The sequence below is a fragment of the Phasianus colchicus genome, chromosome 10, assembly GCF_987193195.1.
Source record: "Phasianus colchicus chromosome 10, bPhaCol1.hap1.1, whole genome shotgun sequence".
Classification (NCBI taxonomy): domain Eukaryota; kingdom Metazoa; phylum Chordata; class Aves; order Galliformes; family Phasianidae; genus Phasianus; species Phasianus colchicus.
Window position 1 is genome coordinate 21,237,465 of NC_143445.1, and position 25,788 is coordinate 21,263,252.

Here is a 25,788-nt window from a genome sequence, read left to right on the forward strand (position 1 = left end):
CTGATTAGAGCAGCTCTGCACAACTCTATTTTATTGACACAATGAAGAGAGGACAGAAAAGGGCCTGAAATGAGAAAATCATTTCCATGCTGACTGAATTAAAAGAACAAAAGGGCTCCTTGCAGTTGCAGCATTCAATTTGTCGGAAAAAAAGGAAGCCACTTAATGGATCACAATAGATCTGAGCAGACAGATGAAATTTAAAACTTCAGCATGAGTGAGATTACCAGCTAAACATATTCTAAATCATATCCTCCATATGCATAATTTAGTTTGATTGTTTAGGTCTGTGTTGTGCAAAAATACCGTGTGAGATGTTATCTTCTAAGTGTCTGCTTTTCATTGTTCAGGAGGTGGGACGTGTCTGGCTGCGTGGCAATACGTTTTGTTGTAGCACAAATTGCACCAAAGTGAGCCTGGCTGCTTTCCCTTCTCTCCTGCTCCATGCAGGAGAATTAATATTTTTGCTATAATGGAAACAAATAGTACAAGATCTTATTCATACAAAGACCTAAACTGATCAGATGTTATGTGCAATATTTTTCTCTGCTTAAGGAGAACAAACATTGCAACTTGGACTCCAGCAAAACACATTGGTTTGTGCCACTCTAAACAGCTCTCTTATTAAATTTAGGTTGAAGCTAACAGTAATAAGACAAGAACACAGGCCATTAAAGGGGATTCCATGAATGATACATATAATTTCTGGCCAATCAGATATATAATTTACTTAGGCATTTTCAAATCAGAACCTACGCATCTATACAAGGTGATACGACAACGAGTCCATGGAATGGATTGAAAACATCATTATTTTGTGCTCCCCGTCCTCTAATCATGTAAAGTTTGAAACTGACGCAGCCCTAATTCAGAAGTGATAATCAGTTACACGTGTAAAAATATCCGTGTTTCTTGGAATATGTTTTATGTTTTCAAAGTAATGAAGTACTAAAGTATGAAAACACTGAGCACAGCCCTGCGAGCGCACAGGCATAGGAATAATACCACTTCACTGCAGATTCTCTAAGAGTTAAATATTGAAAAATATGCAGGATTGAGTTCCTTATTTTCTTAAGAAGCTCATATCTTTTGGTGTTACCAACCCAATTTCTCTTACAGATCCAGAATTCAAAAAGAGAAGTCATCCTCATCGCCTCACTGTGAGCTCAGAACATCTGAACTCAGCCAATTCACACCGATTTGCCCTAAGCCTGATTCAAACAGCTTCGCCTACATCCCTTTGGCCTTTCCCATTTCAATTTTAGCAGCTTGTGTGTTCAGTTATAAACAATATCTGTTTCTGAGGTTAATACAAAAACGAAGGGGTTGCCCCCATCCCCCTGCTCTGCAGCCCATCTCCTGCCAAAGAGAAAGCAGTGAGCAGCCCTGCTCAGACCCATCGCTCTGGCAGTGATTCCGGATTTCCCTACATGTTTCACAGGGGTAAATACCCAAAGCAGCCAGGGATTGACACAGCAAAGGATGACACGTGGTTATCAGGCTCACTGCGAGGGCTGGAGGTGCACCGTGCTTTTGGAGATTTTCCTGATGCCAACGCAACCTTTGCGTTGTTTTGGTGATCATTTTTGGCACTCTTAAAGAAAACTCACAGCCATGTCTGCGTCATTCAAAGGATTACGGCTGCGAAGGTTACTGTAATCAGTTCTTCCCCCCACTTTTTTTTCTCCATCTGATTGAGCTAAGAGTTTTCTATATACATATATAATAATAATAAAATAAAATTAAAAAAAAAAAAGGCACACATAAAGCTTTGGGATATTTTAGCAAAATCAACGTAGTGTAACTTTGCTGACAGCTTGTCACATTTCACTGACTGTCTGTCTGGGATCCTGCGATAACATCTGCATTCACTCAGGGTGAGAGCTTACCCTAAGACAAAAAAGTGGGCCCTGCCACATAATGCTCCATCATTCTGTCAGTTCTGACATGGCATCTGAATTTTTTGAATCACTAAACACTTTTGGGACTCTGGTCCTTATTATCTTTCCTTAGTTTCTATACTCGCTCAGCAATGCTGAAAAATGTAAAATGTGCAAACAAGGTAGTGGCCAGCCCGAGCTTTTTGTCGTCTAATCCTGAGCCCCTCATTCATGCTCACTGTTAATCTCTTAAGACATTATAAAACTGTTAGACAAAGAAATGTGAATACCTCTGCTTCTCAGCAGAATGGGAGGAAACCAAGGAAAATCTGGATCATGCTAAGCTTTTCTTTTCACCACAAAAATGGTAACTTAAACCTGTTGCATCAAATTATTTATAATTCCCAACACTAAGACTTTTTTTTTTTTTTTGCTTCCCCCCCCCCCCCCCCCCCCAACCATATCGCAGGAGGGGGACAGACTACAGCCCCGGTTTCCAAAACGCATCAAATGCATCGGTCACAGAGAAAAGCCATTCTGTCCTGGTGGCAGCCCCAGGGCACGCGTGGGGACACCACTGAGTGGGGACAGGGGGTGGGAGAACTTCGTGGGGCCGGTGTATGGGATCAGGGCCCCCGTGAGCATTAATCCAGCTCTGTTTGGAGCCGTCTGCTATTTCAGGTCATCACTCCGCTCCTCCTGACTCCCACTGCTGCGAGGCATTAGCATGGGGACAAAAGCCGCTCAAGCACCTATTCTAAACCCATTCAAACGTATCATTCAACCCTACTAAAAATCACACTCGAAATGATACTGTTGCAATCAGCTAAATTTTATTCAGGAATGCTGGGGCTGAAAACCAGAATTTTGGTCCTCTGCTTGTGCGAAGAGCAGCGTTTTGTTGCCGCGGGTGCTGGGATGGATAGTCAGGTTTAGCGGTGGCCAAAAGGCACAAAACTATTTGAATGCAAATGCCAAACGAGTCCAACACGGGGCTTTCCTTGCACACACAGCAACTTCTGTTACAGCCATAACTTCCTAATAATTAGTTAAACCATGCTTCAGCCTGCTTAGCTTGCACTGGTGCGAAGGAACAGACTTTGAGGACAGAGGATGAGATGTTGCCTTTATCATAACAACGCCGTCAAATTCAGCTGATTTGAGAAAAAAACACTTGTGAAAGCAAGGAGCAGGGCCTGTGCTGTGGGGCTGAGCAGCTTTGCCAGCCATGAAAGCAGTGGTATTTCAAGTGGGGGAAAGGCAGTGCAGGGAAACACGGGCCAGACTGCATCTCTGGGAGCAGCAAGGCTGGAAGGACAGAGGAATGCTGAAATGCTGACACGAGGGCAATAGGGAAGGCAGAAAAAGCAGGGATACAGCAGAAAATTCGGGCACTGAGAGGCAAGCAGCACCTTGTTAGCAGAGACTGAGTACATGGCTGGTGCCAAAGGCAAAGGGGCCATCAAGGCAAAGTGCTGCTAAAAATTAAAGTGAGTAAAATGACGGCCAGGGATAAGTTGTAGAAATGGACAGGACTGGCAAAGGATGCAGTGGGGAATGGCTTAGGGAGAGGCTGGGTGAAAGGAAATTCTGGGGCTTGTCATCAGGCTGAGCAAGGATTCCAGCAGGCTGCAAGGTCTGGGGACAGCATGCAGGACAGTAGGATTGGCATTGGAGGAAGAGGAGAACAGTGATGAAGGACAGTTGCATTGCCTGCAGTCAGCTGGTGCAGGGAAATGCGCTTTGAGAGCACAAATCCTCAAAGAAGCGAGAAAAAAAGGCCTCTTTGCACAGACTTCATCGGGGGCAAACTACGATGCTGTTCTCTGTGCAATTTTCTCATAGGGCAGAGTAGGGAGCTGCAGCATATTACAGCTTTCACTTTCTGTTCAGCACCATCTTCCTCTGCTCACCACGTTGGCAGGGTCATTCTGGTTTTCATTTTAACGAAAGCACGAGGCTGTTTTTTTCCTTTCTGGTTATTTGGTCGTTTGAGCACCTGCTCACACAGGCATTCTAAACAGGTAGATGAACATTTAATGCCAGCAAGAAAAGCTATTTTTTTTTCCCACTCACGTGCAAATTTTACCATGTGCAAAGGGCAGCACTAGAAGGCTGCTTGCAATTTGGCTTTAAAGAATATTTTTTGTAAGTGCAGTAGTGCTGAAGCTATTCTATAATCCAGCTTCCATTTTCCCTCTCAATACAGCCTGGCGCTTTTGCACCAAATCAGCATTACTGCCAAGATTTCAAAATACCCACCGAGATCCACCTGCTGTAAGCAACAGAAATGCCATAACCACAAATCTCCCAGCAAACACGAACCTTCAGGCTTAATTTTGAATAAAGTGCACATAGATTCATAGCCACATTTCTAGAAAGGCAGCTTACCACTTGTGGCCACTTCAAGCAGACAGGAGGGCAATGAAAGCTCCTTTCCAACACCCGGCCAGCTACGCACCAAGTCTGCAGCCCAGCATATAAGAGCCGACAGAAAGGGAAGGCAAACCTGCTGCCTGCCTGCTGCCAGCACACTTCATCAAGTTAAGACTAAGAACAACACTTTGGGAAACCCACTATACACAAGAGCCCCTTTATGCTGTAGCCTTCATCTGATGGAATGTTACTCTTTTTGTGGGATCTCTTACATCTTTCCATCTTAAATGCAGGGACTGCACTTTAAAGAAGAGCTAGTTAAAGTTGGTTTTTTTGTTTTTGTTTTTGTTTTTGTTTTTTTTTCCAAATTAATGTTTGTTGTGTGCAAAGTTAATGTGATCAAATAGGGCTGGACTGAGATAACCTCTGCCTTCCCTCCTGTGTGTGCTCCTATTGTTCAGCTAGGGGCCATTACGGCTGCCATGTGGATGAAATGTCACATTTATACTCTCTGGGGTGGAAACACTCTGTTAGCCACCTATTTTTTTCTATTCCAAACAAGGATGGGTTTGGACCACTCCGATGAACGCATCCCAATCTTCAGGCCCTAGGAAGCAGGGGATTTTTACTTTTCTTTTGTTGAAATTTTAGTGATATCTTTATTAGATCGAATGCCCAGATTTCAGCAGAACCCTTCCATGGTGGGGTGGTTTAAATGCCAAAGCTCAGCGCTGTGCTCATCTAGGCTAATAAGCATCTCGCCATGCACTGCCTCCTGTCTCCCTTTGCTTCTGTTTAATGATGACCGCCTCTTTCTGCCCACATTTCTGCTAGTCTCTTCTCTGCTTGTTGAGCCATCAAGACACACCTTTGTTTCATTTAGTATGCAATTTTCACCTCTGACCCAAGAAACTAGTCTTAGGCTTCCTGAACTTTATTGCCTGTTAATAGACTGCTGGCTCTCTTTTCAGCAGTAATAGAAATGGCGGTGAGACGTTTAATTGAAAAGAGGGACAAAGCTGGACTCTGAAAGGCAAAGTCACTATGGATTAAAAAAAAATACCCAGAAATAATATGTTTGAGGAGCTTTGGATATTCTTTACAAGTTTGCACCTCTTTACACAAATAAGAAAGACATCATTGATTTAATTATCTTCCCGGGGAACAATGGTATAATGCTCTGAATGGTGCTAAATGATTGATCTGGTAATTCATCTTCCACTAACAACTATCTGTGCATTTTGTTTCTCTCCAGTCCTCAGACTGGTGACATTAGCAGCGGTGTCACGGAGCAGCTCTGGGCTTTCATAAAACACCCACAGATGCTCTTTCCTGCCAGTATTTAGGGACACGTGGTTATAATTTTGTCTGTATTTCTTTGTCTTTAACGACAGCTTTGTATTTAGCTACATCTGTTAAATTAAAATTCAAAAAAGAAAAAAAGAAAGAAAGAAAGAAACAGCTAGAGTTCATCGGCTTTATATCAGAAGTAGCCTTTTAATGAAATAGAGAGATCTAATTTTGTAAGTGTCCTGATGAGTGAAAGATACCTTTCCGCGTTTTCAGAAGTTCTCTGTTTTCTGAATAGTTAGGAAAGAACATTATTATAGCATAAGGATATTATTGTACATGGAAAAGCATTATTAAAAATGATTTATTGTTCTGTGTTAGGAAACTTATAGGAAAAGTCTGATAATATATTAAACTTGTTTATTATGGACTTCATATAATTTTTGAATAATGCTGCTTTTTCTTTTGACAAGAGCAATAAACTCTGCTGGTATAGACATACGTTGATTATCCCAAGTCAACTGTGTTGCTTAAAGAAACATGCCCAAACAATCAGCTTTTGACAGCTGCATCTCTTGTTATTTACAATATCCATCACAGTAATAACTCACCATTTCTATATTAATAAGGCAGTGAAATTTATTATGATGGTATTGAAAAGTTATTAAGTACTGCATCCCAAGTGACAAAGTACCACAGCACTGTCACTATCCAAAAGCAGTTGCCCATCCATCACAAAGCTTTCCAGATGGTCCTGCATCTTTATCGCTCCCAGGTTGGTGACATCACCTGTTCACCCACTCAAAATTGATGATGAAAGCAAACAGATCTATCTTACTTACATTTACCAAATCAATTTAATTTTACAGGCCGTGGCTTAGTGACATATTGACTGTTTTCCTTAATGGCATCTACTGTACTTAATGCAGAGAACTCATCTTTGAATCCTGGCTTGCATAATGTGGCATTCCATAATAAATTTTTTATAACATATTTATTTAATGGGAAGAAATATGATTGTTTGTCAGTTCTATTAAATGTAATTATTCTCTTTGGTTCTGTCTTTTTTATTTTTCTTTCTGATGTTGTCTGTCTTAATGGCTAAATTCACTTTACAGGTTTTGTCCTTTAAAGGGACATCTGACACATCTTAAAGCGATTTTTCTGTATATTTTGATTATCTCACAGATCTATTCCAATGCCAGCTTCTCTCTCAATTTATTTATTGCTTGCTTGGACAAAGCACTGAGTTCAGGTAAACTCTACCCATGAGTAAATAGTAATTACTGTCTTTTGAATAGAGATACAAATTACTGGAACATTCCCCCAGTTCTACTGTGAAGGGGCAACAAAACTCCCTGCTCCCCCTCCCGCTCCTATTCCCCATTACATGCAATCCTTATGGCTTCACTCTGCTTTCCTCAGGATCCAAGACTCCTCCTCATTAAGTTAATACCTCAGTGGCTTTGTGGGAAATGTGTACACAGAACCACAGATTGATTTTGGTGGCTTTGGACCATGCCATGGAATGGGCAATTTCCTGCCCCTAAGGTCAAGGACAACAGGAGCATCCACCAGCTGTCAAGTGCAGAAACCATCAATGCTATGCAATTCATTGTAGCCAAAATCGAAAAAAAAGGAGCAGCATTTTGCTCAGCTCCTCCTGCCACTGCTGCCACGTTGGCACTGTGTTGGCTCTGCAATTTATCAGCACCAAGAGCAGCTGGGGACAGCCAAGTGGCACCTTCCTCTTGGCAGCTATGCAACACCTGCCTGCCATGTCCCTCAGACACCCTGATTTTGAGAGATTTCTGAGCACAGGTTCAGCATGGAGACAAAGAGTGAATCCTGTAGGTCTCATCTCCAGCTCCTACTGCAGCAGCTTTACCCGAACAGGGCAATGTTGGAGACTTTGCCCAAAACCAAAGCAGCACGTCCCATCAATCCTCACCAAGGCAGCACATCCCACCAAACAAGATGCTCTGCTTAATCATGTTAATGGAAGAATTAAAGAGAACTGAAGAAATTAAGTAGAGATCAGTAGGGCAAAGGCAGGGGCAGATGACTCTGTTTGTTGTCCCCACTTTCCAACCCTCTCCCAGTCATTTGAAACAACTAAAAGAACCAACAGTTCCATTTTGTGGTCAAACATCTTTAATTAGAACTGACCGTCAGGCTCACCTGCTCATATTATGCTATTGAGGATCTGATGGTTGCTCATTTAAGATATAGTCTCTGTCCTGAGCATGGAAACAGCTGATGTTAGCAGCTCTGTTACCAGCTGGGGCATGCAATGGACATCACACTTTGCTCATGTCTCATCCCCAGACATGGTTGCAAGTAACAGAAGAATTCAGACTGGCATTGCTAGCAGCACTGTAAGCAATGCCTTTTGCAAGGTACATTTTAAGGTCTGTATTAAGCACCCTTGTGCACACTCACCTCAGGTAAGATATATGGTATGAACTCCATCCTATGTGGCACTGAACACTGTGTCCCTAACAGAGATCTTAACACCGCAGCTAAGCACATGCTTAACTCAAACACCTGGGTAATCCTTTTGATGATAAGCCTGTGCCTAAGTGCTTTATTGGATCTCAGCCAGAGTGCTCTATGCCTTGCAAAGCTGAACTCCAAATGGGATAAAACATCACCTACGTGTTGAAGAAAAGGTAAGGATCTCAGTCCCACCTGGGGCTGCCAGAAGCTGTTCTGTTGACGTGGGGAGAACACATTATCTGCAAAACCAACTTGGCCTTACATTAATCAGGAGAGTACTTCCTTCCCTCATTATAAAGAAAATTATTTCTTTTTCATTTCTAATAAGATAACTCATATTCTTACTCCTAGTTTTGCTTCATTACTAATTCTGCCAAGGTTCGTGAAGTCCTTACACTTCTGCAGTGCATACACAAGGAGGAACCGTAGGCAAGGAACCTGCTTTGTACTCCACCACTTTACAACCACCTGGTCAAGTAGCTCTGCACATTAATGCTTCTAAAGACAATTCAAGTAAAAGCTGAGGTTTGGTCTGTAAGTCAGAGCGTGGATCCTGAAGCGCCAGACAACCACAGACAATTGTTTTTTTAACGATGGAACATGTTCTGTATCCCAAAGAAAAATATTCAGAAATAATGAAGAATTGGTTCCTTTTACTTTCCCTTCTTGCAAAATAGCTAATTAGTGGTCCATCGTAGTGTCATTTCACTGACTATGAGCAATTTCTTTCCCTCCATGCCAACGTAGTTCAGTAGAGATATCTAAGCAGGAGTTGTAAGATATGTACATCTCCTGTCCAGTTCTTAAGGTGTTGTTTTATATTCCGTTTTTATGCCAAGAGACAGATGCTACTTTCAACATTCTGACAAAGGCTTTCCAAAGGAGCACCCAAAAACAGAGGGTAAGGATACACCAAGAGAAACCCGCCAGTAATTCCCACTGATCTCATTCAGTCTTTGGATGCTGAGAGCAGCAGGAAAATCAAGCCATCATTTCAGGCACCACAACACAGCTTTGGGAACATATATTTTAGATTCCAGTTCTAAAAACCTATATCCTTACAATCTGTAACTTATCACTTATTTTTTCATAAAGATAGATAGTATATTTGGAACCCAAAACCTCCAAATACTCCTACATTCAAATTTAAAACCGTTTCCAAATCTAAGAGTGCAGAACTGAAACTTAAAATCACAGCCACTCCAGTCCCTGCAGACCTGTGGGAAGTCTTTGCTCCAGATCAATTTTTAAGAAGCTGCTCAGCCTTCCCTGAAGATGTACATCAGAAATGTTTGAGAGGCAAACAAATAGCCTCCTAATTTCCATTCAGAAGTAATAGCCTCAAGTCAAGCATCTTCCACTGAATCTATGATGTTTTTCAGCCTCGCTGCCATGAAAGGAAAATATACTCTGCTCTATAGGCACATTATATGGTGCTTTATAAAGCTCTAAAGTATTTTTTACTTCTCTGACACGTTTGATTTATTAAAGCTTATTGCTCTTGTTTCCACCTTCCCAAATAAAGAAGTCAAAGTAGAGGATATAAAGAGCTGCAAAGACATTGTCCCCATGAATGAGACTTGTAGGGCTTGCTATAGCAATAAGAGACCTGCATTTGAATATTCACCCCACTCTGGAAGACTCTGGTGGGAGATGGGTGCATTGGTGACCTATGTGAAGGCTCCCTTTGAAATACTCTCCGAGTTGTTTTTCATAGCAGGGCATGAACTATGATGAAATCACTACATTTGTGTGCTTCGCTTTTGTTTAAAAAATTACTGCCATCCTTTAAAAGCTTGTTTTCTTTGTTGATTAAGCAGCAGTCAATTTTCCCTTTTCAAACAACCTCTGAGCAACAGCCACCTGACCCCCTCGGATGTTCGGGCTGCCGGCAAATACTAAAACCACGGTGACAAACTGCAAAAAAGCTTGACCTTTCCCCCTGTCCGGTGACCCCGTGTTCGATTTGTGCTTTAACCAACCAATACCTGATTAGATAATGCTTTGCTCCAGACCCACAAAATGAGATAAAATTCAAATTTATGGCTTTTCATTTAAACTGGTCCGCAGCACTCTAATCATGACCCAAGCAGGACGATATCACAACAAATTCTCTCTGTCCCATGGTGTGTTTTATGGCTGAAGTGTATAAATGGACACAATGGACATTGTTTTCTCAGACTTGCTCTTGACAAACTCTGCAGTGATGCCATAGGGAGCCTTGCTGTGGGGGGGATGTAGGCACAGGTGCCATGACATTCCTCAGCTTTCTGCAGCAAATTTTTCTACATCTCCTGCCTGGCTGCAAAAGTTAATAGCAGCACTTCTTCCTGGCTTCTGCATGCTGATCCTGGTACCCACGCAGACAGAGCACAATCACAAACAACAGAAATATCCCAAATATCCCAAAGCTGGAAATACCCAACACCATGACTTCTTTTCTGTGTGTGTGTGTGTGTGTGTTGTGGGTTGTTTTTTTTTGGTTTTTTTTTTTTTGGATTGTTTGTTTTTTAGAGGAGTAAGAGAAAAGAGTAAATCAGCAATACGAAAGCAACAGAAAATAGTTAAAGAGGATGCTCAGTTTTCCTTCAAGAATTCTTTTAACATGGTTATACTGTTTTCTTGAAGAGCGATTCTTTCAGCGTGCTTGAAGGTCAAACGCTATTGTATTGTACGTTCAGTGTTTCACAGAGAAATGCACATCAAATGGAGAGGCAGGCTTCCCATGCTGACAGCAGGAGAAACGCCCAGTTTTATAAAAGTGCCCATTCAGGCAGAAAAAGGGACACCAGAAAAGTTTACCTTCCCCAAACTGTGCTGAACCACAGAGAAATGATACCTTTTCCCATTGCTATCCCATGCTTTCTGTGGCATTCCCTGAGCCCACACACTGTTAAGTTTCTTTTTCATCCCAAGGCATGGGTCCAAAGAGATGTTGGTTTCCAGAGCAGCTGATGGTGAGCATCTGGGCTGGGATGTTGGTGAGGTCTTCTGCAGCACTACCACATCCCCCACATCTGTCCTTTAGCCTTGACCTCCCCTGCTCACCACTTCACTCGTTGTGTAGACTCTGGTAACCAGCATTTCTTTGTCTCCCTTCAATTCCAATAAATATACTTAACCCACTTGTTGGAAAAATATTCTGTGTCAGGCTCCCTTGAGCACTGCAGAGTACTTATGGATGAGTGGCCAAATTACAGAGGGAGTTTGACTGTTGATTTTGTGTGATATTCTTCCAACACTTTTCAATAGCTACTCCCCAGCTGTCCCAAATACATAACACTGTTCGAAAGGCACGAGTCCTGCAGTGTGAAAGGGATTCAAATCTGCCAGATTTATCAAGTTATGCATTTTTTTTTTTTAATTCATAAGGCTACAAAGTCCTAAATATCTGAACCATCAAAACTAGTCCTTACTTTTGCAGTATTATCAATACCCAAGGGCACGCAAATCAAAATGCAGTCTAAAATTTCAAAGTCGTGTCTCAGCACTTCGGTTCCAGTTGCTGTTATCAATACCTGAGCTTAATTGTGGTGTGGTTAAAAGTCAGCTTTTATGGTTTCCTGGTGCCTCGGTCAAAAACTAAAGATTTCTCACCAGCAGTTCCATTTCATCTGGGTCTGTTAACTTGATAGAGTGCTGCAAAGTCTATAATTTGTCCTGACACTATTCTGTCGTATTGTCGCTGCTCTCACAAGTGTTTAAACAACTGGATAGGAAGTCTGGAATGAACTCATCGAGGATTTATTGACAGTTAAGAGCTAACCAAATGTTTATTATCCACCATATCGGTGAGGTTCTGCTCCACAGAGGAACTCCATTTTTCCTGGGAACATGAAACTCCCGTGTACCCAGAGGTCAGCTGCAGCCCTGGGGAGCTGCGCAAACTGCACACTTCTCCCCTTATCAGAAACCAAAGGAAAAGCACAGATGGCAAGCCGAGATCGTACTTTATTTCCACAGCACACTGATAGAACTGCAAATAAAACTATGCAAGAACAGTTCTTACAGTGCATGGTACCATCCTCCAGGCTGAGGTTGGGGATGACTGACTCGCCCTACAACCGTCCTCAATGCTTTATGTCTACAGTCCCATAGGCCACCATTTAATGCCAGATATATGAGAAAATTTCCTTCCCACTGCCACGAAGGAAAAAATTCAATGGGACCACAGCCCTGTGATATAACAGCAGAGAAAACATGTTGTTCCTGAAGGCAGGGAACGCAAAAGGCAACCGCAGTACTCACTGAAGGAGGCCTTCAGCTCCTGCATGAAAACCAACATTTCTCAGAGCATCTGCAGAAGTAACATGATCCACACCATCCCCATGTGTGCTCGGTTTCTGACACTAGCATCCAAACATACTTTCACTGAATGAATGGCAAAATTCCCATTAACTGAAATGGAAGCAGGATCAAACCCTCCACTTTCAAAGTCCCAAGGCTCTGCAATAGCAATTTAATGAACTAATTGTTGTCACCAGGAAGTGGTGATGCACAACACTGAAAGCAGTACCCAGCATCTTCACAGACAGACAGCACAGTGTCACCAACGGATCCCTCAACCCATCCCATGGCAGGGCTGCACGTGAGTGAGCTGAAACGGTGCAGAAATGTTCTGATAATACCACGTCTGCCTCTCCTTCCCAGAAAGGCAGGTCACCAGCCAATATCCACCCACACAGATTTCATGCATGAAGAGCAACAACAATTCTTGCTTTTTTTTTTTTTTCCCCCTTAAATTTACATTCATTTTCATCCAGAAAGCACCGCAAGGCCATGAAACAGTCTGAGTGTACACAAATATTCCCTGGCTGCTGCAGGACAGGACTCAAATTCTGCAAATACCTCTGTGTTTATAGACATTCAAGAGAACTCAACAGACTGAAGGAATGCAAAGTGTCTTACCTCCCAACCGTAACTGGGATCTTTGAGGTGTGGCCGCTGCTCTCCTGTGAAAGGGCCGAACTTTTCTCCTACTTCAATCTTCCTTTTGGTCCATATCCCTAATCCCGCTCCAGGAATGTTGGATTCCCGGAGCTCAAATTCGGAAGGAATGGGAATGTCATCAGGAATGTATATCGTAGCCTTGTAAGGAGAGCTCTCCTTTGGTGTGAAAGCTTCGCTGGAGGTGGCTGGAGAGGATGGCTCCTGGATGCTGACAGATGCTGGGCACTGGGCGTTTGCAGCCTCTCCATCAGCTTCTGGCACTTCCTCCAAGGGAAGCTCAGGAAAGCTTTCATACAGGCATTCATCACCTGAAAAAGAAAGCCAAATGGTAGGATTTGAAATATCCTGACAGGTTTTGCGTGTGAAACCTTTTCACAAAATGGAGAGGACAGTTCGGTAGGCGGGCAGCACCCTCATCAATCACTGGTTCCCCTCGCCCTGCCAGGAGCTGAGCCTTCTCCCCATTGCAGGCCCAGGGATTCTCTGTGGCATTTCTCAGTGCTCCTGACATCAAAAGTGGTTTACATCACCAAACACAAAAAAGTGAATTACATACAGATGTATATGCAGGCACACCCTATTGTCCAATCTGGTCCGGATATAGCGCTTTGCATTGCACGCTCTTTGAAATTGCAATTGAAAGCCTGCATTATATGTTACAATTGAAATCTCAGTAAAGTGAAAAGCAGGAAAGCTTTACCGGTCTTTCAGAGAGACAGCCTGAACCTAGAGTAGCCAAAATTAAGTTTGATGGGCTCCAATTAGTTTTTGGAGGAAAGGATCCAGCCTACCACACAACTATTGGCAAGAACTTCAGCTGATGTAAATCAGTGTCTCATCACTGACCTCTATGAAATTCAATGGTCTGAAATAAGTTCAGGATCTAAACTGCATCTTACAGAGAACACAAACCTTCTCCTCTTACAGAAGAAACTGGGGTAAATCCAAAATACATTTAAAAAAAAACAAAAAAAAAAAACCTTTGTCACTGGCACTTAGCCAGCAAACAAAAAAAAGAGGAAAAACTCACTATTTTTGACAGCTCAAACTATGAGGCTGATTGTAAATTCCTTTTAGCAAAGAAAAAAAAACGTCAGTGACCTAAGCAGGGATTTTAGCTGCATCAGGAATACAGTGTTCAACCCAACAATATATGCAAAGGACACAAAAAGAGCAATTCCTCATTGCTTACATTAGTTTACCTTTATCACTGTCACTGTACTTTCCCTTTGCATCAAAACGCATTCCACTTAACTCTAACTAAATAGGATGTGTGAATACTATTCTCCAAGGAACAAAGTTGAGGGATCGGGTATCTGAGCATGGGAATATTTGCATAATATGGTGGCCCAGAAATTAGAGTGTTCCGCTGTGCTCAGCGACCAGAATGACTCCGTCTCAGTGAAGAAACAGGAAACTTTAAAATGTTCTTTCAATTTCTTGCTCATTTAAGAAACTATCCATGGTAGATTAGCACCGTATGCCTTTTCCACTAAAAACTGGTCATAGCCCATTATCTCTCACATCTTTGTTACATATTATCTCACCGCATTCTATCTGTACTTTCATGCTTCTGGTGCTGCCTAAGACAAACACTGGGACATAACAAATCATTTGAATAGATTGCTCCCATCACATGACTGGTAAACTGGATTCTTCATCTGCGAGCAATTTATTCACAGCCATGAACTGTTTTTCTTTCTTTCATGTGGCACTGGCTATGACCTCATGCATGTCACAGGAAAGTTCAGCTACCCACTCCCTCTGTCCCTGCCTTGGCGGGTTCCCCCTGTCCCTTATTGACTGAACCCCCTATTGATCAGTTTGCCACTTTTCTAATACCTGGCACTCTGAGAAGCAGAAAATCTTGATCGACCCCACAATTTGGCTGAATGGACACACAGAGGGATTTTCCATCATTTCTGTTTAAGAAATCCTGCCTGTAATAGCTCATCAGTGCTGTGTTTTGGCGAAGATGCTCAAGGAAAGTCATGCAAAAGAACTTGAAGCATCCTTAAGTCCATGCCTGGACTTTCCTGTCCTGCAGCAAAACTCAGCCTGGACTGTAGGGGACAGGAAAGATGTCGTGGAAAGGGCAGGGACACAGCTCCACCTGGATGCCACGATTCACTTCACTGCTCCACGCTGAAATGACCAGGTTAGCAGCCATCTTTGTTACACCAATGCACTGCAGCTGCCCCCAAACTCAGCTCCCCTTGAGCACACAAGAAAGCTCAGCACAGCCAAACAGGTGAGCAAGTCTGGTCCATGACACTCAAGCATCCCCCAAGCTCCCCCATACTCCCCAGTAGTGCAGGCAGCAGCATCACTCCCATTCAGATGTCTTCCCCCAGCTATTTAGATTGCAACCCTGCATAAAAGAATTCAGCTGGTTTTGAAAAGAGAGAGAAAAAAAAAAAGAAAAAAAAGGAAGAAAAAAACCCCATATATACACATGGGCTGCAGGAAGAGAAATCACACAAGGAAAGTGATCTGGCTGATGATAAGCATATGGCTCGTAGGAAGGGGGTGTTTAAAAACTTCAGGCATCTAAATCCTACTGATTTCCAATGACAGCTGGGTGCCTGCACCCAAACTCCTTCAAAAGTCCACCTCATGAATTCATTGTTTTCCTGTTCCACCAGGCAGCACCTCACAAAACCAGGGCTCTCTTTGGTCCTGCCATTTCCCTGAGCAAGTGGCTCAGACAAAACCCACAGCCATAGCAAACCACACTCACAACCTGCCCACAAGCCAGCACAAGCTGTGTCTGCAGCCTCCAGGACAGTTTTGCAGATGTTTCTTCTCCCCCTGGGACAGTCCAGTTTAATTTCTCTCTCACAGACCCGAAGGCCCCAGTTATACTTATCTCAGACATTCTGGCTATGCACGTTTTAGCCATATAGGGTCAAACCTGCAACTGATAAATCGGCACTGGAAGGCTGGCAGGGAGACAAGCCCATTTGTGCTGCTCTATTGTGACTGCTTTCATTTCCAGCAGACACACCCAGTGTCGTAGTCAGAAACTGGCTCGAGTTTGAAAGCCCTGGAAAATAAAATACGCATATATCTGTCCCAAAGCTCCGGGGATGGGGTAGAACAAATTACTGAAGTTACATATTGCCTGAAATAGCAACGTATTCTAAGGAAAATATATTTTAAAACCTCAAAAATAAACAAGAAGTTGAATTATTGCTGGCCAAGAGAAGGAAGACCATTAAGATACATTTGTATTATCACTGGTAGAAGGAGCTACACTGAAATCAATGTACATGAATGGTGGGTCTGGTCTTCATTTCCACATTTGTAGCTACCTGGATCAGAGGGACTTCCAACAAAAGAGTGGCGTATGGACTGATAGCAAATCCTTGTGGGGTTCGGCTGAGGCTCAGGGACTGTGCCTGAAAGCATAATTTTCCCAGAGAACTGCAAGGCATTCACACAGACAGCACTGCAGTTTCAAAATTCAAGATGGCTTCTTTAAAGTCTGCTAATTATCCCTGCTAGAAATGGGATGTAACAAAATCAAGGCCTCTGATAAGGAAGCAGATGAGATTAGGTAACGTGGAAGTTCTGATGTTAGCCTCCATAAAACTCTTCACTGATATTTTGCAATAAAAACATGAGCAAGCTTCAAAGGAAACCAGGGAGGAAAGGTTAATTGCTAGCAAAAGACCAGGATGGACACCTGTGTTTGCACTTTTGACACCAGCTGGCACGCCAGCAGGAAGGAGCTCACGTGGCCACGTGCTGGGGATATGCCTGATGAGCACAGCACAGCCATGTGCCAAAGCACCACTGCACAAATGGATTTGTGCAGTTCTAAGAAGCCTCCTGACAATGTCATCTTCCCTCCTTTCCCCAGACCATCTATTCTGCCTCTCTTCAGGCAATTTATGTCTGGGGAAACACAGCCCCAAACTGCTATTGACACTCTAGCACGTGAATCTGATTCTCTGCACTTGGAGTCATGCACGTGGTTGCCATGATAAACTGGGCAGCTGATTACTGCAGATGAAGGAGGTAGGCTGGAAGCAAAAGCATCTAGAGAGCCTACTTCAGAGGTGTTTTTAATGCCACCACCTACTGAGCAGGATAAAGCAAGAGCTGAGGTAGAATGTGGAAGTGGCACTTTTCAACTGAGAAGATAGACACATTTTCATGCCCACAGCTTCTCAAAGGTGAGAAAGAAGATCCTTAGCCCTAAAATGCAGACATCAGAAAGACATGGCTTTGTTCGGTAGAAGTCCATAGTGCAAAAGCTTAGGACTCCGTAAGGGCTGTTGACCATGCCTTTAATGAAGGCGTTAAGGAGAGTGACTGGGGAACATACAAGAATCAGTTGAAGGAGATCCACCTCTTGCATAAGGCCAGAGTGGGCCTGAATGCACCACTGTGCTCCAAGACAGATCCCTTAATGAGACCAGAGTGCATTTATATTTGTTTGACCTAACGTTTCTATTCAACGCTGAGGAAATCAGCACAGAGTATTTGCAAGCATATCTGAAAAGGAGGCAGGCATTTCCTCTTGCATACAAATGGGACACCTTTATCTGAATTTCTGTTTGAACAAGTATTAAAGAAAAAAATGTTACAGGCAGGGGCTGATTGATTACAAAATCTATCTACATCAGTCTAGAACACAGGAGGTCAGGAAAAACAAAAAATAAGAGAAAGAAACCTATTAGATTCAAAAGGAGCGTGGAGTAGCGGTGAACTACATGAGAGCCATCTGAGAGTCCTGCACCAAGGAAGCATGGCCAGGGGCCACATTCCCTGGAGGAAAAGGTTCCTTGGCCTCAGAAGCACACAGAGTTTGGGTTACTATCTCCAGCCACAGAAGGGACTCCAGCCAAGAGCTACATTACTTGAACTTTTTATCAGTTAATGTACCTGAAACTGGTTTGTGCCGCTCCCTATTCACAGAACTGTTCTGTGGAGCTAAAAACGATTATTTATTATTATTTGTATTGTAACACAGTCTGGCGGCCCCAAGCAGGACCCCATTGTGAAAAGCATCAGGCAAACCTAATCAAATGAGATTAGATTCTAAGCAGAATGGAGCTAGTAATTCCCAGTTAAGTGAAAAACGTAAAACTAACAGGGGAGAGAAAAACTGTTTTACAAACACAAAGCTCAGCTGTAAAACAAAAGAGATTATCAGCAAGTCTAGAGATAAATGCCACACTCAAAATAGTTCTGAATCATTACTTGAATGACCAAGGAAAAGTACTTTCACAATCATCAGTCTTCAAATACATCAGTATTTTGCATACCTGTTCTACTTGACCCAAACCAAAGCACAGGACAACTGAACACGCTCAAAAGATCCACCCCTGGAAACCAGATGTGGTGCAACGAGACGATGCTTGTGGGCTGCCAACTGTGGTCTGCTCATGGGCCACACAACAGCAACGAGGGAGACTGAAGCACAATCTGCCAGATCTGTCATTTGCCCCACAGGCCAAATTCCGAGCTCTCTAACATGGCTGCTAAATCCAGAGTAATTGCTTTAGACTTCCACCAAAGAATAAACGAGATCAGTGTCTATCCTAGCGTTAGCCAAAGTTGGTCAGATTTCTTCAGATTGATGCTAATGTAAGAAAAATGAGAGGGAAATGTGGGGCCCAGATTTCAGCCTTCCTCTCATGCTTTTCTGATTTTTCAGATTTTGTCCACACTTGCACAGCTGGCCGCATGAAGCCCTGAGCCCTTGCACGGCTTCGGCAGGAGAGGGAGTTGTAGGAAAAGATGCACAGACAAAGAATGGTGAGAAAGGCAGCACGAGACAACACGCCTTTGGACTGGAGAACACCAAGTCACCAAGTGCTCTGCTACAGTTTGATTTATGTGTTTGAAACAGAAAGGAACTCAGTCTGAGCACTGCTGTGGCACTGCATGTGAAGCATTTGGTGTTTTGGAAGGTTTTTGCCTACATATCCCTGCAACGTACATGTTGGTAGCAACAACGTGGGTAACTCACAAGCAGCTGGTTTATCAGCATTTCCCAACAAGTGGAAAACTTCCTTTGCATGCAAGCGGCTTTTGCTTCTTACATTTGTGAGGGGAAAGAAAAAAAAATGCAACAAGAAGCGCATGCTGCAAGCTGAGGTGAGCTCCCTGGGTAGGAGGAGCCCCGAGCACAGAGGAGAAAACTGGTTGCAGGAGGGAAGCCACACACTAGAGAGCATCACGCCTTTGAGGGAAGATGACTCTAGCCCAACAGAGCCAAAATATAGCAACTGCATGGGGAACCGCCTGTGGGCTCTGGAAATCCTCACCATCAGCCCATACAATAACTAGTAGCATTTGGTGCTCTGTCTAGTGTCATTCTTGTCTAATTAAGTAACACAGTCAAAAGCATCTGACGTGGACCAGACGCTGTCCTTTAATTAGGGTCCAGCACTGAGAGACTGTGGGTCAGATTCTACTTTCATTTGCACGGGAGCCACTCTCCTTGATGTCAGGGGAAGTTGCACCTGTGTAACTGGAAAGCAAAATTTGGCTGCTTGTGCTCCTGCGCCCTCTCCATATAAATTACTACATTACATGCAGCAACAAAGAATTATAAATGTTGGCTGGCATCTACTGAATTTATTTACAAGTTAAGCCAATTTTATTTATAGTTCCAGCACAATCATCTCTGGTAGAAATATTTATGTTATCTGTACTTCTGGTCTGTTAGAGTCTGCAGCAATCATAAACACTGCTGAAAAATTATTCGCAGTTAGCAGGGTTTAAACTACCCATTATATCACTGGCTAGTGCCAATAAACTTTGGTGCTGGTTGATAAAGTTTTCTCAATGGAATAAATATATATTTGCCTTTCAAAATCTTATCTGGGTTATGGGGAGTGGGGGTAGGAGAAGAGGGAGATGCCAGCTGCAGGGGGTGATGTATCGGGGCCAGGTCTGCAGCTAGCAAGGAGCCTGAAGAGATCCCTGCCAGCTGGGGAGGCAGCCCAATGCATGCTGAAACACCAGCTAATGGCTTACATTTGTATCTCAGTGAAATATTGCAACTGAGCAGAGCTGCAGCAGCTAACACGTACTTGCTAATTCCCTTCATGACTCTGTATGGATGAGACCCAAGGAAAAAAGAAATATATGCCTTAAAATTTTGAGCCCTTTGTGCTGGTCACTCCCAGGGCAGGAAAATGGATTACAGGCACTACTTTTTGTTCATTATTTGATTGCCATAATGGGAAACATGACATACGTTCTCACAATGATGCGTCACAAGAAGCCAACATGCTCAGGAGAAAGCTAAGGAGGAGAATGCTAAATAAGAATGAGATCAGTCACTTAGACATAGGTTTTTAACTCATGCCAACTTAGCAAATACTAACCAGCATCAAAATTTAGCTAAATCCATATCAGCTGCAGTAAGGCAGAAAAGGTAACGCACTTTAACAGTCCCTGACATGGTGAAAAACTGTTGCTGCAAAAGAACATCTTAAAATCAAAACAATTACTGAAACTTCAGTATTTTAATCGACGTAAATGAAACTTTATCTCACCGTAATAAATTCGGGTAAGTGAACTTCTTTTTACTCATTAGTAGACCTTTACTTTTTAAACTGAGATGTGTCACAAAGCAGCGCTGGAAATCACATGCCTCTCTGACAGAAAGCAGTAATAAAAGATGACTATTCTACCAAATTATAATGAAGACAGATAACAGAGTGAATTATAAAACAAAGGTTATAGATAGAGACTGAGCCTTGTAGAGGTAATGACTTTTAATTGGATTGAGTTTATCATATTTTCTGAGGTACAGCACAACCAGAAGAAAGGATTAGAATTATTTCCACATTTCATTATTTGGCATAATGAGAAAACAGAGGGAGGTCCACATCCCTGATGTGTTTGGTAAGCCACGGGAGATGTTGAACATGTCAGTATCCGGTAGTGTACGGTCCTGAGACACAAATGCATTCGCTCCGTTAGAATGTGGCAAAGTGTAATCACTTGAGAAGAAAAAAAAAAAGGAAGAAAGAAAGCCAGGTCATGAAGTTTTGTTTCACAAAAGCATTAGAAATAACAAGGAATTTAACCCCTTCCTGCCAGCAGCTACTACAGTGCCAGCCTACGAGCAATTTGCTTTTTGGAAGGTGAGCAATTCTCACTCTAAGCACTATCAGGTTAAGGAGTGATTGGTGAAGGCTCAGCCCTGCCTTTCTCCTCCTTTTCCAGAGGAGAGTGTAGCAGGACAGACTGCGTGCCACCAGGAATGCACCTGTTTGCATGCTGTACCCCAATCCTTCTATTTGGAGGTGTTTCCCCTGGAAAGCTGAGCTGCTGTAGTGCACACAGAAGGTGCTGTACCAGCAGCCAGACAGCGTTTTAATTATGTAATTACAGGGAGTCTTAATTATACTGGAGTGACACTGTGATACACTGTAGTTAAGTCCTTGAAACACTAATAGAAATACTCATCAACAGTACACTAATCAAGAAAAGCATCAAATAATTAATCCTATAATGCTGTCCACTTCAAAGTCTCGAGGTCTGGCAAGACTGCTTTCCAGCACCTGCTCCCGAGGAGATACAAGGCCACCATTTTTCCTGCCAGTGACTTCTCAGCAGCACACACTGCAGTTGTACCACTGCAAGGTCACGCGGCACCAAGCAACGTACTTAGCTGATTGCAAATTTATGAGCAACTATATCAGAGCAACTCTACTGCACATGACACGAGCAGAGACGTTCTGTAGGGCATCAGGATACATCTATATCCGACTTGTTGAATGAATAAAGTGATTACATTTTTACAACGACAAAAAATGCCTTTGGGACAGTTTCATTTTGCTCTACAGAAGACCATTTATTCTATAAGGCAGCAGTGTTATGGATGGGGGTATTCCAAGGCACAATCAGCAATTTCTGTTTTGTTTCAGCAAAACCTCAGTCCCTGGCTGGCACACATTCTTCTCATTGGTACCTCACCCAACACAACGTGTGCACACATTTTCAGAGCACAGCAATCTTTCCAGTTTATTTACATTATCTACCCCAGTTCTGCTTTTTCTTTGCCCCAGACACTGCTTGTTCCTCCAAACACTTCCACATTCGTTCCAACTCTCCTAACTCTCGCAGTGGCACATTTTATATAAGCATTTATTAACTTTAATATCAGCCAAATGTTTATGATCAGTAAAGTACATTTGTGTTTCCCGGCACATTTTGCAAGGTGGATCTGTCCCAGCAAACTGGGATTTATGGGGCATCTTTAAGTCAGTGGGATTTGTGCCAGGGACTTTAATGAAACGATAATTTCAGCAGTGATGCAGATAAGGTTTGTTTGTAGGACTGACGGCAGGTATTGCACACATCCAGGCGCAGGCAGGAAGGGATACCTGTCCCAGGGTGAGCTGCAGAGCCCATGGTAGTAACTTAGCACAAGGATAGAGGCAAAAGGAACCTGTACTTGCTAAATATACTTACAATTCTGCATTGTATATTTCTAGGGTAGCTTATATTTTTCTAGAAAGTGGCATACATGAGACTATGATGTGAGGACTTGTAGCTGTTATTTTCCATGGTCTTTGAGAAGTGGGAAATGTGAAGCTGCTTGTGACAAGGAAAACCACCTGCACAGGGAACACGTGCCCAGGAGGATGTGTGCCACCAGCAGCTGTTAAACTGCAGAGCCCTTTCTGGCACACACACATCGAACCCATCTCTAATTCAGCACGCTGCTTTGCCACGCTTACACTTAATTTACAAGCCATAATAAATAATAAATAAACAAACAAACAAACTCCTCCTCATCTCCTCTCCACACACTATTTTCCCTAGTATAGATTTTGCAAGGGGATGGAGGGAAGAAGAGAAGAAGAACCCGCTCCCGTTCCATCCCACCCCATCACTGCTGTCTCCACAACACAAGGTTAGCTCAGATTGAGCATCACTTTCTCTCCACTCTCATTTCTTGCTCTTTCTGCTTCTCTCAGAATTGCCTCATTTCCATTTTCATACCAAAAAAAAAAAAAAAAAATCACAGAAAAGGAAAATACTCAGGTTTAAAAAAAAAAATCCGAACCAAGAACATTAAAACTTTGAAGCTTCCACTGAGCAAGAAGGAGACTTGTTAGAAAAAATAAGTGTTCACAGAAATTAGGAAAATCCAGGATGTTGTCACCTCTTTCCCATGAAATTGTTTCTTGTGTAATTTAGAAAGTCCTCAGCAGTGTTTATCTGGCCATATTTTTAGCTAGCACATCTATGAATTGTAACTCCTCTGCAGTCTGACTGCTTTGAGCCTTTCAACACTATCTCAGCTGGCCCAAAAGTTTTCCATTCTCACCTCTCCCTTATTGGTGGTCCACAGCAGACACCGTTAGGTGCCTGTTCCCTCTTCAACACGTATTTGCAATCTCAGCCAAAAAATACCCTTTGCTACACTCTGCATGTGGACGTAGTCACACCTCCCACTTCACTCAGCCCTTTTCTGCCTTCCATCCCATCAGTCTTTCCTTGTGCGGTGGCTCTGCTGCTACAGTCTCTGTTACTTTTACAAAAATATCCAATAACAAATTCCCTCCTTCCCTCTTGGGTTCCCATTTATTTCCTGGGATCATATTACTTCATTTGCCTCTGATGAGCCCCATGGTGAATAGCTCATCCCTCTCAGCTGCTTTGAAGTTGCAAAGCAGAGCGGCACAGAAATGCCAAGTGTTCCCTTAGCACCAGTCCCTGCTGGAAGATGGAGGAGTGGCCATCCTCATTCTGATCACTTCCCCCTCCGAAATCAAATGTGACACCAGTGTGAAACCAGAACGAGCCCCCCACTGTGAAACAGTTAACATCAGTTAGATCTATTTTGACTCCGAAAAAAAAAAGAATAAGAGTAGGGCTACAGTTTATTTTACATGGCTTCCTGGTCAAAGCCTCAAACATTTTGTAGATATTTATTGATATATAAACTGTAAAGAAAGTTAACTGCTAATGTAATTTATTCCACTCTTTGTTCCATACACCTTGTATCGCTTTCGACAAAGCTGTTGATCTTGGAGAAGCAGAAGGGTCCTGGTGAGCTGCTAGCAGAGAGCAATAAATCAGCACTCCGAAAGCTTCTGGTTCATCCCAATGACTTGGAAGCAATTTTGAAAATAAGCCTCCCCCCCCCCCCCCAAACTGGCAATCTTCACGAGTTCTATTGTTTTCATGTGCAGGCTGACATATGACAGCTTAAATAAATACATAGCACTTAACGGACCAAACTCAGCCTTAGTGTAACTGGATGCCATGCCATTAGAGACCTTGGCCCAGACACTGCTCTGCATCCCAAAGGATCGAAGAGGACCCTGGAAGCTCAAACTAACAAAAAGTTATTATATGCTTTAATTTGACTTATTATTGCACTACAGACTAATCTTTTGTAATAAATTGTACTTAACTACATATCTATTTATGTTTACAGACATGGATCTAAGTATTGTTAATGATCAGAATGTATATATACAAGATGTTTATGTAGAATGTTATACATAAACACTGAGACACATCCTAAGTCATGGAAGCGATGGAATCTTCCAGCAAAAATAGCTTGAACAATTTTGTGCTTTTTGTGAATTCTCCTAACATAGTTCATGAATCACTTGAATTGATTTTGTCTGAGATTATTTTCCAAAATAAAGCCAAAAATGCTCGGAAACCTTCAAGCTAAACAGTTACAGTTAGCAAAGCCATGGACAATCATAAAGGAGATGTGTTTTTCATGACTGCACATATCAAAGCTGGTAATGGGAACACAGAGAGAAGGACAGCAGTAGCGTGGGCTGCACTTGCTCAAGCAGTAACAATGCAATTGCTGCTCACGGAAGAGATTTTCCAAGTGAGGAAGTGGAAGCAACAAATCATGCCTTAAACTTTCCCTTTAAGCTCATTAGAAGATGAAGTCAAGTAACAGCGGCTCTTCCTGGAGCACTTCTCAAAGCAGATGTCAAACTACGATTCAGCTGACCTCCTCCACACTCCCCTGAACCCTTAACCCAGCAACTTGTGTAATGCCATGCATAACCCCAAGCACGTCAAGAGAGAGAAACTTCAAGCATTACGGTGAGGATGTGTTGAAAGAGCACTTGGTGCACATCTAACCCATGGGCTTCCACCTCACCCACAGGCAAACTGTAGCCTTGGGGGTGAACATGGTTGACCCACTGGTCCAGACCAAATAAGGGGTGCATTTGGAAAATCCACCGCTTGTCTGGGCTTGGCATCCCTTACTGCTTCCCACAAAGCTGTAGTCTGGCTGCACCGCAAAGCCTCAGCTTGTGGTTCACACACAGACCACAGCCCACACGGGAAAAGCTGAAGGTCAGAGCGCGTTCAGGGAGCTCTGAAATGAACGACAAAGCCTGGTGAGCTGATCCTCTCCGGGATCATTGGAAGCACATGCTGGTCTCAAGGGAGAGCAAATCATGGCCTAAAACTTGAGTAATATTTCTGAAAATCAAAGTAATAATAATAGTAACAAAATTAAATACATTAAAAAAATGCAAAACACTCAAGCACCACAGCCAGAACGAAGCTTTTGTCTATCAGAAAAATCTGCAGAAAGCCAAAGACACCTCCCAGTTCCCCAACCGGTCTGCAGAGAAATTTCTCTCCATGCCTTGCTGCTCACCAGGACTTCATCCCAGGGTTCCTCTTGCACCCTCTCACCAGAGGCCAGCCCCAGCACTCATACACCCACAGGGAATTCTGCACCCGAAATAACGCAGAATGAGCCCAATGTTTGCTTTGTCCAGTTATTTTAGGCCAGATGGCACAGACCAAATAAATATCA

At 42.9% G+C, this 25,788-nt stretch overlaps 1 protein-coding gene across 5 annotated transcripts in view; it reads right to left on the reverse strand.

The window, feature by feature from the left end:
• The window catches only part of MECOM (MDS1 and EVI1 complex locus), a 323,615-nt gene that overhangs the window by 157,449 nt on the left and 140,378 nt on the right, over positions 1–25,788 (reverse strand). For all 5 annotated transcript variants that reach the window (XM_090147662.1, XM_090147661.1, XM_090147663.1 and 2 more), the window contains exon 2: positions 12,954–13,303. In XM_090147662.1, the coding sequence (XP_090003788.1) occupies positions 12,954–13,303 (350 nt within the window). The remainder of the gene's footprint in view (positions 1–12,953; positions 13,304–25,788) is intronic.